Source organism: Dermochelys coriacea, chromosome 5 (assembly GCF_009764565.3).
Source record: "Dermochelys coriacea isolate rDerCor1 chromosome 5, rDerCor1.pri.v4, whole genome shotgun sequence".
Lineage (NCBI taxonomy): Eukaryota > Metazoa > Chordata > Testudines > Dermochelyidae > Dermochelys > Dermochelys coriacea.
Window position 1 is genome coordinate 48,536,081 of NC_050072.1, and position 14,590 is coordinate 48,550,670.

Below are 14,590 nucleotides of genomic sequence, written 5' to 3' on the forward strand. Positions count from 1 at the left end.
GGTTTTATTTACATTAGAAATTAAAACAAAAAAAAAACACGCCAATGAGTTTCAGAGCCCAGGTCAACTGACTCAGGCTCTTGGGGCTTGTACTACAAGCCAAAAATAGCAATGCAGAAGTTCCTGCTTGGTCTGGAGCCTGGACTTTGAATCCCAGTGAGAGAGGACGGTCTCAGAGTGTGGGCTCCAGCCCAAGAGGGAATGTCTACACTGCTATTTTTAGCTTTGTAGCATGAGCCCCATGAGCCTGAGTCAGTTGACTCAGGGTTTAAGACTCACTGTCACAGGCTTTCCCTCTCTCCCTCGCCCCACACACACACTTTCAGTGCAGACATACCCAAAAGCAACAGCATGGCAGGATTAAAAAGAAAGGGTTTCAGAATCTTTAACTAGGGCTCTTGGTTACTAAACATGAGCAGAATGGCAAAATATTCAGTTGTGGTTTTAGAGTGATGGGAGGATGTGTATTTGCATTCCAGGTAGGCGTGTGGGAGTGTGATAGTTTTTGAGCCAATATTGGCCCCTCTTTTTTCTCCATTAGGAGCCTATAAGAGCAGCATTTAGATACCACGATGACAGGAGCTTCAGAAATAACATGGATTAAATTAGATATGAAGAATGAAAGACAAACGTTGGGTTCTACCCCAACAAATTCAGAATCGATCATACTATCAATTTTAAAAAATTATATTTAAACACGGTAGGAGACATAGAAACTAGGGACAGATCCTCAACTGATGTAGTCAACTGAAGTCAATAGAGCTGTGACAATTTACACCAGCTGAAGATCTGACACTATGTGTTTGTTTTAAGATCATATAGGAATAATTACAAATAGTGAAGGTGTATTAACTGCATGGAAGAAATACTTGTGAACTTCTATGATAAAGCTAAATAACTATAATAAAATAAACCCTGTTTAGGTTAGTTATATGTATGACATACCTAGTAATCTATTTTAGTATTGATAAGGTTGTAGTAAGAGGAGGCCCTGAAACATAAACTCTTGTATCAGAGGCCCAAGTCTGAGGCCTGAAGCCTGAACCAAAGTACTTCCAGGCAGCGTTAAGCAAAGCTGGACTGAGAGCCAGAGGCAGGTCCCACTCACAGAAGTTGGCAAGAAAAGGTTGTTAGAAGCACGTGCACACACACATATGTGCTAATGAGAGGAACTTGTGCCAAGACGGCATCAGAACACTCCATAGACATAACCAGGAACAGGCAGGAGCATCTTCAAGATAGGGTCAAAAGGACAACATGATGGATAGATTCGTTTGAACTATGATGAGTAATCTGTCCTGCAACAGTATAAAAGTAAGTCCGGGAGCGCATATCTTTGTCCAGCCTAGGGGGGCAGTGGAATGTCCCGCCACTGACTGAGTTGTGTCCATTGCCAGGGAGCACAAATTCGTAGTATGCCCTGTAGAGTCTATAGGGAACTATTACTGTGCTTCGTTTGACAATAAACCTGGCCTGGATTCCTTTGTACCTTATTAGAGTCTGTGGTTTTTGGGGATTCTCTCAAGATCTGCTGTATTAACTGTCTGCACAGAGCTGGGGCAACACACAGAGGGAACATGCATGCAGCTGACTTATCATCATTGAACAAGAGCAGGCACCACACTGGTAGCTACCAACAACAAAGGTTATTCTAAAACAGTGGTTCTCAAGCAGGGGTCTGGGGCCCCTTGTGGGGCTGTGAGCAGGTTTGAGGGGGTCCGCTAAGCAGGGCCAGCATTAGACTTGCTGGGGCCCAGGTCAGAAAGCTGAAGCCCCACTGCATAGGGCTGAAGCCTGAGGCCTTGAGCCCCACCACCGGGGGATGAAGCTAAAGCCTGAGCAGCTTAGCTTCACAGGGGCCCCTGTGGCGTAAGGCCCCAGGCAATTCCCTGCTTACAATCCCCTAATGCCGACCCTGGTTTTCATATGCAGAAACTCAGTTCTTGTGCCACAGGGGGCTGTGGAATTTTTATACCATGTTGTGGGGGGCCTCAGAAAGAAAAAGGTTGAGAACCCTGTTCTCAACAACATGTGCTGACTGTACAGCTGTCTCAAACTAGGCGCTATTCATTTCTTGGTGTGCATGCATGCCAGAGCTTTGTTTGGCAGACCATTTAGATTTCATAAACCAGACAGGGATTTTGGTTTCTATAAGCTCTCTACCTATTCTGTGTACTCACTCCAAAGAGCCATACATTAACAAATCCTATACTTTTTAAAAAGTGGTTGCTTTGTAAGTTAACATTTGGTACAGCAATAAAGCAGGTGTTACGTGTAAGATATTATTAACAGTCACAATTTTTATATATGATACTATCCAAACTTACCTGATAGATATTTTTAATGTCAAACCCAGCAAATCTATCTTATAACACTCACAATGTGTAATATGTGCAACACCTTTGGGGAAATATTTAACAAAATGTAAAGTACACGCAGCAAAACATATACCAAGACATACTTTTCCAAATCCATTGAACCCAAACCAAGTGAGACATTCAAGAAATTATGCCAAGATGTTTCTGAAAAAAGGAGAGAAAGCAGTGTCTTCTGCTGGTAAAGTTCAGTGCAAGTCAGAATTCCAAGAGCTTTTAGCATTTTTTCTGTTACTTTTCCTATACCAGGCACCTGAAGAACAAAAATTAATGTGTCTCAATGAAATTGGAATTTTTGAAATCTTTGGATAAATGCTTAATGTTTAACATTCAGTATAATTCAACTCAAACTCATTTTTAGAACTAGGTTGGCACTGAAGAAATGAAATTATCTTTAAGTAAATGATCTGTTTTAGAACACTAGCATTCATGTAAGGAGGACATCAGTGTATAGTAAATTTGATAATATTCTCACCTTTCTAATGGGTAAATCTTTGATGAAGTCCATTACAGATTGCCTATCAGGGGAGATTCTGTACTGTCCATTAGGTTTATTCTGATCACTGCACATTTTTGCCAAAGTCATATTTGGAGCAATTCCTTAAAAACAAACGAACAAAACAAAACAAAACAAAGAAACACAACAGACATTTTATCCGCAAGTCTCAATCTTCCATGTCAATGTTCCTACATTTAAAGGTGTAAAATTAGTCATCCTATGCGTGGCAAAGACCAAACAAGAACAGAAAGGAGAAGACTGATGTAAAACAGAGATTCTCACCCATTTTGTAAAAGCAGCAGAGTCCTGTGGCACCTTATAGACTAAAAGCTTATGCTTCAAATACATCTGTTAGTCTATAAGGTGCCACAGGACTCTTTGCCACTTTTACAGTTCCAGACTAACACGACTACCCCTCTGATTCTTCACCCATTTTGGTCATTACAGTCCTTCAGCACTTTTTGAAAGAATAGGCACATGAGAACTGCTATGTTTCATTTTAGCTATGAAATAGTGGCTAAAGCACTCATTGTATATAGTTTGTACATCAGGTTAGGTGTATAAAATACTTTGAGATATGCAGGATGAAAGGGACTATATATAAATGCAATATATATAATTAAGTGATGAGGGGTTACGTTACTTTAAACGCAAAGTTTTCTGCAACTTGGTACATGATTTCACATTAGTATGACAGTAATTTACAGTAAAAGAGAAAGCTTGGTGTGGAAGAGAAGTTATGTTTGGTCTAAATATGAATGAGGTAGCTCAGTCAATTACAGTTCAGAGATCTGGCAAATAGTTATGACACATTTAACAACCTAAACATTTTAGTAGAGCTTCACCAAGGATGAGGAAAGATAGTCTAGTGGTTATGGCACTAGCCTAGAACTTAAGAGACCTGAGCTCAGTCCCTGATCCACCACCAACCTCCTGTGGTACTCTGGGCAAATCATTTAGCTTCTCAGTGCCTCAGTTCGCCCATCTGTAAAAAAAGGGATAATAATGCTCCCCTACCTCACAGGGATGTTGTGAAAATAATTACACTAAAAACTGTGAGGTGTTCAAGTACTATGGTAATGGGTATCATGTAAGTATCTAGGATAGATGGAATATCTATCTGTCCTTGAGAATTGAGAGTGATTTATCCTTTTTATTGATTTGTGTGCATCTTTTTTGCTCTTTTTAGTAAATAAAGTGCCATAGATCCAGCTGGGCACTCCCTTCCAGCCATCCACTGGACTGCTGTGAGGGGAACCCAAGCCTCTGGCTCCCTGAATGTTTTAAGCTTCCAGAGTCTCAGCAGGTTGCAGCCCTGTTTCCTCCCTTGGTCCCTCTGGCACATTGCCTGGGCACTGAATCTCAGGCAGAGCTCCTCAGCCCACTTGCACCTAAGATCCCAGGTCCAGCACTGATCCCCAAGGTACCCCAGTTATTTAACCGTACTCACCCCCAAAACTACACCTCAAAGGTGTGAAGCTTCTGGTTACAGTTTAGAGCTCTCCAGAGCTCACGGTAGTTGTAAAGCATATGACATATGCTCTCACACTCTGCATAGAGTCCATTATCTTAATGCTCTTTTACTTAGTCATGTAAAGCACAGAAGTGCACAGATCCTACAGAACAACTAACATTTAACCACAATGCCACTTCCCAGCTCACAATTCCCTTGTGAGCCCTTAGGGACCATCTGTGTGCAGAAAAACAGGCAGACAGGCAGGCAAGGCCTCATGCAAGCTGTTATATGCTGGGTGATTTCTTTCTGTCATAGAGTCTCTTCCCCAGCTTGTGTGATCTTACTTTCACCTGCCCCACACTTCCTTTTCCTGTCTCATTCTTCCTCTGTTCCTTGCTATTTAACTCCCTCTATCGCCTACTTCCTTTGTTCTGTCTTTTGAGTAACTTTCCATTACTCCTACTTCCCCCCCACCCATCCAGAGAAATAAGATAACACTGGTTTTCTAAGAATGCAGCTGCTTTTTAGCATAACTTTGGAGTGGTTAAAGTACTGTTGTTAAACTTTAGTACTCCCTATTGTCCCTGCTACAGGACCTATCAGTAACGGTGGATCCACATACACAAAGGCACTCATGATACAGCAGTTCTTCGTAATACAACTTCATAGTATCAACCAGAAATCATAAATTATACTGACAGAGCCCCACATCATCACACAAAATAACTGGGTTTTTACAGCTGAACCCTGTTGGTACTAAGAGGTTAATAGCAGGTGACGAATAGATTGTTTCTTCTCTATAGCCTCGATGATTTAAAGATTGACTGCTGTTTACAGTGATTATAATGTATTCCTGGCGATGCTAGGAACCATTCTGAATATGACTGCTTACTAATATTTTCCAATTGGCTTTCTAGATTGTCAGATTATTAAACAGTAATCACTTTTCATTTTCGTTCATCAAATCCCTGGCATCCTTAAGAGTTCCACCCCCATTTTCTGAACAGTGACTCATCAAGAAAAGGATGAAATTTCATTACACAAAGTAAAACTATTTCCCCATGGTATTTCTCCCTCCCACCCCACCCCCCACTGTTCCTCTGATATTCTTGTTAACTGCTGGAATTAGCCTACCTTGCTTGTCACCATGAAAGGTTTTCCTCCTCCCCCCCCCCCCCCCCGCTGCTGGTGATGGCTTATCTTAAGTGATCACTCTCCTTACAGTGTGTATGATAAACCCATTGTTTCATGTTCTCTGTGTGTGTGTGTATATAAATCTCTCCTCTGTTTTTTCCACCAAATGCATCCGATGAAGTGAGCTGTAGCTCACGAAAGCTTATGCTCTAATAAATTTGTTAGTCTCTAAGATGCCACAAGTACTCCTTTTCTTTTTGCGAATACAGACTAACACGGCTGCTACTCTGAAACTAAACATTTTTTGACAGTCAAGCAGTATTGCTCCTGAGTTTTGTAGGGCCCTAACTGAAGTAACATGTTGGGTTTCATCCAGCTTTGTCTCATCCTATTACTTTCTCCTCTACCCATGTTTTCACATGACATTTTCCCAGCCTACTTCCTGCCTGCCCCTCCCCTGTGCTCCAAGCTCTGCAGGCTCTGATAACTCCTTTACACAAATCAACTAGTCATTGAGGGCTTGTCTACACTGGCAATTTACAGCGCTGCAACTTTCTCACTCAGGGGTGTGAAAAAACACCCCCCTGAGTGCAAGTTTCAGCGCTGTAAAGTGCCAGTGTAGACAGTGCACCAGTGCTGTGAGCCACGCTCCCAGAGGTGGTAACTATTCCCTTCATGGAGGTAGTTTTTTTAGAGCGCTGGGAGAGCTCTCTCCCAATGCTCTGCCGTGACCACAGAAGCCATATTAAAGTGCTGCCATGGCAGCGCTTTAGCGTTGCCAGTGTAGACTAGCCCTAAGAGTCCTGAAGAGCAACTATCTGAACTAATGGAGTGAATGCACTTTGGGGATTTAATCTCTGATGCAACCTAATAGGGGCAATTCAGACAGAATATTGTTGGGTATTGGTCCTGCTTTGAGCAGGGGGTTGGACTAGATGACCTCCTGAGGTCCCTTCCAACCCTGATATTCTATGATATCATAGATCGAGTTCCAGTTGGAAGATCAGTTGGGGAAGTATGAGCTGCGCAGATCTAAAACTGCCACTGCCTTGGAAAGTAAATATTAATCTGTCTAGTAAACAGTTTATTTTATTTTTAAATGTCAGTGTATTTCGTGCTCAAGAAAGTGATTAAAATCTAGCTCGAGCAAGGCACAGGATGGGCAAGTGTTGAACATGTTTCTCCACACAGCTTTGCTAATGTGCCATTATCCTAACTAGTAGCAACTATAGCATTCCAATGTTAAATCTATCTTTGATCAAAGGCTTACAAAATCAGCTGTGCAAGTTAAGATTTAAATGCAGCTATCCAGAGATGTAAGACTACTGCCTGAGCCAACTGGGTCACTTTTCCACATTAGCGGAGGAGATATGATTGAAAAGGAAACCAGGAAGAAAAAGGATGATGTGACTGCTATCATTAACCAAAAGTATACAATGCCAGCAATAGCAACTAATTAAAGAAGAAAGATTTCTTGTGGTTAAATAAAGCACAATACTGGGTTCTATTCTTGACTCTGAGATTTCTTGTGTGATGTGGCCTTGAGCAAGTCACAATCTTGGTGCTTCAGTTAACACACCTGTAAATGGGGTATACTTCCTAACACCAAAGAGGTGGTGCAGGCCTAATTTTTTAATGCTTGTAATGCACTTTGAGATCACTGACTGGAAGGCACTACAAACATGCAATTAGTATTATTTATATACATGTGTGTACCTGCACTGGCAGTCAATCCAGTTTTTTGCTCAATCCGAAAGCGAATTTCCTTTACAACTTCTTCAGCTGAAGTTCCAAAGACCACTGAATTTAGCAACAGTTCTTGATCTCTCTGTTCTTCAGTGTACATATGGGAAGTAGCAACAGGCTGTTCCTCTGTTATAAAAGTATTATCTTCAAACAATATTGGTGAGGATGAGTGTGCATCTTCATTCAACTTTAGTTCATTGGGTGCAGTTACATCTTGTTTACCTACATTGTAAAAGGGTACACAGATGTGTAACTCATCCTTCTTAATAAGCAACGTATATTTTATGAATTGATTCCCCTGCACAGCTCCTGAAAAAAAGCTGATTTAGCTATTTCACTTTTTTCTGTTTGCAAAGTTCAAGTAATTATGTAGCTGAAATAATGAAATTACTGGTACATTTTTTTAAAAAGAAAGGTCATAATCACCTCATTGTATATGCGATTTGAGCTTGGCCCAGGATTAGATTTGGCCAGGAAACTGAATTTCACTTTTGTGGGGAAAAAAATTGAAATTTTGGAAATGTTTTTGTCCCAAATTGAGATAAAAAGTTAAAACATGACAATTTTTTTGTGGAAGTGAAATTCTGCAACATTTTGTTTCAGAAACACTAAAACATTCTCTCTGTGGGAATATTCTGGTGTTTCTGAAACAAGGGTGCCTAGAAGCTCTGGCTCTGCTGTAGCCTGCCATGTGCCCCCCCAACCCCACCCCAAGCAGGATACTGAGGATCCCAAGTTCCCTGGTTCCTCTGCAGGTCAACTGGCAGGCTGCAGCAGAATTCAGGCTCCCAGCAGCCAGAGCTTCCCAGCCTCATGGGCAGCTCACCTGGTGAGCTATCGGGGAGCCCACATTCCTAGTGCAAGGCAGGCTGCAGGAGAGCCAGGGAGATTATGAGACCAGGTTCCCAAACTCCTTGCCATATGGGCTGTGAGGAACTTGTGTCTGGAATCCTTGGTAACCTGGGCTGCTGAGAGGTTGCCACTGAAAGATTTGTGAAAAGACGCACATTCATGCAGAACATGTAGCTTTCGATGAATCTGCATTTTCTAATGGAAAAACAGTCCATTGAAAATTTCTGACCAGCTCTATCCAATATCTTCTAGGTGGGTACCCAATCAGGTGAAGTCCAGTGTGGGGCTCTGCAGTGCAGCTTGCAAAAGTACCAAAGCAGGGAAGGTAACAAACTGAAAAAAGATTATACTTTTTTAAGATTAGTACTTAGATAATATGGAAAATATTACCAAGGTTTGCACATATTTACAACAGCTAAGAGATTTGTTGAAAAGAAAACTGTAATGAGAAAAAAAATTGAAAGAACAAGTGGGAGTAGATGTGTTTGTGAAATCGTGTGTAAATTACACAACGTCTTGGGGAATATTCAGGCCCACTGTGTCCTCAAGGGAGAGAGAGAAAAATACTTTTTATGCTGATTATGGCCCATGGCAGGAGCGAAATGGGAATTCCAGATGCACCTGGCCCCCGAGGTTTGGCGAACAGAATGTATGTGTGGGGAGAGCAGGGGAGGAGAGAGAGTACATAATCATATGTCCTCCCCTCCCCACAATTAAAACACTTATTTCACTAAGGAAAAGGATTTCACTGTCAAGGTTCTAAAGGTTTATTTTAATGTTATAAAAATATACCTTGAAAGTGTCTTTTTTAAATAACAGATTTTTTTCCATAATAGTTTGAGGGAATTTTTGCATTAAAAACCAGATTTAAAAAAAACAAACAAATATATGTTACTAATGCAGCATATTAAAACTGATTTTTAAATCTCTGATTATTAAAAATCCAATTAGAAACAATTTTAAAAATGATTTTAAAATGCTGATTATTTACTTTTTTGGACTTCACTTGACTCGGAAATTAAAATAGGTTAGTCAGGATCAGTTTCAGTTTTCATGCAGTAGCAAAATGTTGCCATATCTGGGTTGCAAACACTGAAAGGAAATATTTATATCCAAAACCAAAAATTGTTCACTGAAGTGTATAAAGTTCCTACAATATTTCTATTAATATAGCTTTAGATTTTGTAAATTATTTTCTTTTAAATACATAAAGTCTTCCACAAATTTAGGGTCAAAACTACTTTAAGGTAGCCATTAAAAGCATAACTTCAGTGTTAACAAAAAAAAGGAAAGCTTTGCTTACAATCTTATTTTGACAGGTTTCAGAGTAGGAGCCGTGTTAGTCTGTATTCGCAAAAAGAAAAGGAGTACTTGTGGCACCTTAGAGACTAACGAATTTATTAGAGCATAAGCTTTCGTGAGCTACAGCTCACTTCATCGGATGCATTATGCTCTAATAAATTTATTAGTCTCTAAGGTACCACAAGTACTGCTTTTCTTTTTGCGAATACAGACTAACATGGCTGCTACTCTGAAACCTGTCATTATGCAAGGCACTGAATTTAGCCGTATAGAGTGGAAATCTGCCAACTTCATGAAAAAAACTCTTACAGATACAGACAGACATAATCTTATTTTGAAATATCTAAACCATTTGCTCTAAGTTCTTCTCTGAATGAAAACCCTTTAACCAGACTTCTCTGCCAACCTCAACAAGAGGCTTGCCATGTAAATTTTGTCAGTCATTGAAAATTAGTAGATAAGATAAGATCCCACGGGACGCAAGTAAAAGAGAAAAAGAGTTCAGGAGAGTTGGCAGTTTTTTTAAAAAAAGAGACATTATTAAGGCAAAAGAGATGCAAAGGAAAGACAGGAAGTGAGGACACCCTGGCTTTCCCAGGAGATCTTCAATGACCTAAAACTTAAAAAAGAGTCATACAAGAAGTGGAAACTGGGTCACATTATACAGTATGAATATAAAAAAAAAAACAAACACAAACATGTAGGGACAAAATTAGAAAGGCCAGGGCACAAAACAAGATTAAACTAGCTAGAGATATAAAGGATAACAAGAAGCATTTTACAAATACGTTAGAAGCAAGAGGAAGACCAGGGACAGCATAGCCCATTACTGAATGAGGAGGGAAGACAACAACAGAAAATGCAGCAATGGCTGAACTGTTAAATGCCTTTTCAGTTTTCACCAAAAAAATTAGCAGTGATTGGATGACTACCACAGTGAACATCAGTGTAAATGGTTTCAGAGTAGCAGCCGTGTTCGTCTGTATTCGCAAAAAAGAAAAAGGAGTACTTGTGGTACCTTAGATGCATCCGATGAAGTGAGCTGTAGCTCATGAAAGCTTATGCTCAATTAAATTTGTTAGTTGCTAAGGTGCCACAAGTACTCCTTTTCTTATCAGTGTAAATGGGGTAGGATCTGAGGCTAAAATCGGCAAAGAACAAATTAAGAATTATTTAGATAAGTTCAATGTCTTCAAGTTGGCAGAGCCTGGTGAAATACATAGTAGATTATTTAAGAAACTGTCTGAAGAGATCTCTGAGACATAAGCGATTATCTTTGAGAACTCATGGAGGATGGGAGAGATACCAGAGGACTGGAAAATGGCAAATATAGTATGTATCTATAAAAAAGAGGAATAAAAACAACCCAGGGAATTATACATGAGTCAGGTTAACTTTGGTACCTGGAAAGATAATGGAGCAAATAATCAATCAATTCGTAAGCATCTGGAAAAAAATAAGGTAATAAGTTACAGTCAGCATGGATCTGTCAAAAACAAATCTTGTCAAACCAACCTAATAGCCTTCTTTGACAAGGTAACAAGCCTTGTGGATAGAGGTGCAGCAGTAAAAGTCATATATATTGACCCTATTAAGGCTTCTGATACCATCTCACATGACCTTCTCATAAAGAAACTAAAAAATATAGCCTAGACAAACCTATTATAAGCTCATCTCATACTGTCTGGAAAACCGTACTCAGAGAGAGTAGTTATCAATGGTTCAGAATCAAGCTGGAAGGGCATAGAGTGGGCTCCTGCACGGGTCCACCCTCCGCAGCCCCTCTGCAGCCCCTCCGCAGGGGTTGCATGTGGGGCCCCAGGACTCTGCGGAGGAGGGGGCCCAGGCCTCTGCGGGGGAGGGGGAAGGAGCCTGGCTTGGTGGGCAGGGGGAACCACCTCCCAGCTCTCACTGGCAGTGAAGCTGGGGCCAGGTTGCTGCACTCCTGCTGCCAGAGAGTACAGGCCCAGCACTTCTGCACTCCTCAGGGGAGTGGGGGTGGGGCTGGGGGCCTGAAGAAGGGGTGGAGCAGGGACGGGAGCAGCATGCAGCTGCACAGGGCACCAGGAAATAAATTTCCTGGCCCTACACAGCTGCGTGCTTTGCGTATGGGTAAGAATGGCCCTGATGACCTTTATGACTGAGGTCAATAAAATCATGACTGAGGTGGAGAAAGTAAATAAGGAAGTGTTATTTACTCCTTCTCATAACACAAGAACTCGGGGGTCACCAAATTAAATTAATAGGCAGCAGGTTTAAAACAAACAAAAGGAAGTATTTTTTCATACATTACACAGTCTATGGAACTCTTTGCCAGAGGATGTTGTGAAGGCCAAGACTATAATAGGGTTCAAAAAAGAACTAGATAAGTTCATGGAGGATAGGTCCATCAATGGCTATTAGCCAGGATGTGCAGGGATGGTGTCCCTAGCCTCTGTTTGCCAGAAGCTGGGAATGGGCGACGGGAGATGGATCACTTGAGATTGCCTGTTCTATTCATTCCCTCTGGGGTACCTGGCATTGCCCACTGTCGGAAGAGAGGTTTCAGAGTAGCAGCCGTGTTAGTCTGTATCTGCAAAATGAAAAGGAGGACTTGTGGCACCGTAGAGATTAACACATTTATTTGAGCATAAGCTTTCGTGAGCTACAGCTCACTTTTTACAGCTGTAGCTCACAAAAGCTTATGCTCAAATAAATGTGTTAGTCTCTAAGGTGCCACAAGTCCTCCTTTTCTTTTTGTCGGAAGACAGAATACTGGGCTAGATGGACCTTTGGTCTGACCCAGTGTGGCCGCTCTTACATTCTTATTGAATATCTTCATAAATGATTTGGATAATGGCATAGAGTACACTTATAAAGTTTGCAGATGATACCAAGCTGTGAGGGGTTGCAAACATGGGTGCCAGGTTTGTATAATTTTTGGTGGTGTCCAGAATGGGTCCAAGCAGAGCCGTCCAGTCCTAGGACAGACTGGGGCAACCATTATGGGGGGGCCCCTGGTGCTGGCAACAGCAAGTGACCTGGCCCCAGCCTGCCCCTGCTCTGCCCTCTCCCCACCCGCATTCCACCCCTTCCCCCAAGTCCCTACCCCACCTCTTTCCGGCTTCCACCCCCTCCACTGAGCGATGCCGGGAGCCAGCGGGGTGGAGCGGGGCAGGCCGGGGCCGGGTCACTTGCTGCCAGCGCCAGGCCCCCCGCTAGCTCCCCAGGCCACCCTGGACCCTGCGTCCCTCTGAAGCAAGGGGCCCCCAAAGCATTGTAAGACCAAACATTGATGGAGCTGGGCACAGGTTCCTAAATATTGGTGGAGTGCGGGTACCACGGGCCCATAAACTCACTGCCTATAGTTGCAAACACTTTGGAGGACAGGATTAGAATTCAAAATAATCTTGACAAACTGGAGAAATGGTCTGAAATAAATAAGACTAAATATGACTAAATATGAGTCAAAAATATAATACTATTGCAAAAAAGCAAACATCATTCTGGGATGTATTAGCAGGAGTGTTGTAAGCAAGACACAAGAAGTAATTCTTCCATTCCACTCAGCACTGATAAGGCCTCAGCTGGACTACTGTGTCTAGTTCTGGGCACCACACTTCAGGAAAGATGTGGACAAATTGGAGAAAATCCAGAGGAGAGCAACAAAAATGATTAAAGGTCTAGAAAACATGATCCACGAGGAAAGATTGAAAAAAAATTAGGTTTGTTTAGCCTGGAGAAAAGAAAACTGAGGGGGGACACTGTAAAAGTCTTCAAATATGTAAAAGGTGGTTATAAAGAAGAGGTGATAATCTGTTCTTATCCACTGAGGACAGGACAAGAAGTAATGGGGTTAAATTGCAGCAATGGAGATTTAGGTTAGACATAGAAAAACTAAAATGTAAGGGTAGTTAAACACCGGAACAAATTACCTAGGAAGGTTGTGAAGTCTCTGTCATTGGAGGTTTTTAAGAACAGGTTAGACAAATACCTTATCACAGATGATTTAGATAGTACTTAGTCCTGCCTCAGTGCAGGGGACTGGACTAAATGACCTATTGGAGTCCCTTCCAGTCCTACATTTTTATGATTCTCAGGGTCTGACTCTACAAGCCTTTAACATACAGAACCACCATTGACTTCAATGAGAATTCCATGTCCTGAAGGTTTGCAAGTGGTATTAAAAAAAAAAAGTCTGTTCATTTAAGCATAAACTGTTATTTTGAAGTTAGACATGCCTAACTGCATACTTGCCAATATGCAACATATTTATAATGCCTATTTTGTTACATCTTTGATAGAAGATGGTCCAGTGTTTTTCAGTAGAATTAAAAGGTGTCTTCTTGTTTAGCTTCTCAGTGGCCTTCTTGATAGTTTTGAAATGTGAGAGATTAAAATTATGCAGTTTGTCTGTGCATAAAGTCAATAACTGGCACAAGACTTTGCCTACAAAACTTTTAAATATCCCCAATGGTGGATCCTGCTGTGGGAATTTCTGTCTTTCCACATTCCAATAGCAAGAACTGATGTACTCATGTTTTAATCATTCTTTATTTTTGAAGAGTTCATTTCTTATGTATTTTTAGTCTTGTAATGCACTTTAATGGAGCTCAGGTGCAATGCCTTTATAACATGATTTCTGACACTTCTAAAGAGAAGTTAGGGTTTACATACCATGGTGCTGATTGCAGTATGCTATCAAATACCTATTCAGAAAGTCAAGATCCTCTATAATAGGGAAGAGATTTGTTTACATTTCAGATCTGACTACTCTACGGAGCCATATATCATAATTTTCATATATAATAATTTCCATTTTACTATGCTAATATCTATAATATTTAGTAATTTGGTTACCATTTTTTGCAATGTTTTCTCTTTTGATGAAGTAACTTCTTTTATCTTCAGGCCAGTTCTGTCTTTCCTCTAAGTACTCCGTTATGTTCAAGTAGGCTTCATCTAGGCCAATGGGCATAAAACTAGGATCATATTCAACCAGTATTTCTCTAACCTTGATAAACACACAAAGAAAGTTTAAAGTTGTGCTGCAATAGCAAAACATGTTGGTGTGTATTAAAATGCAGTTGATACTTTTGCAATAACATGCATACCTTGCACATCCATTATGATCAGACTATCAGTACCATTACTGTAAGTATTTATGAGACAAATAATGTATTGATATGGAAAATTTATAAAACTTCTGTTTCTCATTTAAAAGCAGCAATAAGTCAGTATTATACA

General features: G+C 40.9%; 1 protein-coding gene across 9 annotated transcripts in view; it reads right to left on the bottom strand.

The window, feature by feature from the left end:
* The window catches only part of POLK (DNA polymerase kappa), a 72,415-nt gene that overhangs the window by 14,008 nt on the left and 43,817 nt on the right, over window positions 1-14,590 (bottom strand). For all 9 annotated transcript variants that reach the window (XM_038402030.2, XM_038402029.2, XM_038402025.2 and 6 more), the window contains 4 exons: window positions 14,204-14,357; window positions 7,181-7,432; window positions 2,851-2,975; window positions 2,462-2,628 (listed from right to left, as the gene is read on the bottom strand). In XM_038402030.2, the coding sequence (XP_038257958.1) occupies window positions 2,462-2,628; window positions 2,851-2,975; window positions 7,181-7,432; window positions 14,204-14,357 (698 nt within the window). The remainder of the gene's footprint in view (window positions 1-2,461; window positions 2,629-2,850; window positions 2,976-7,180; window positions 7,433-14,203; window positions 14,358-14,590) is intronic.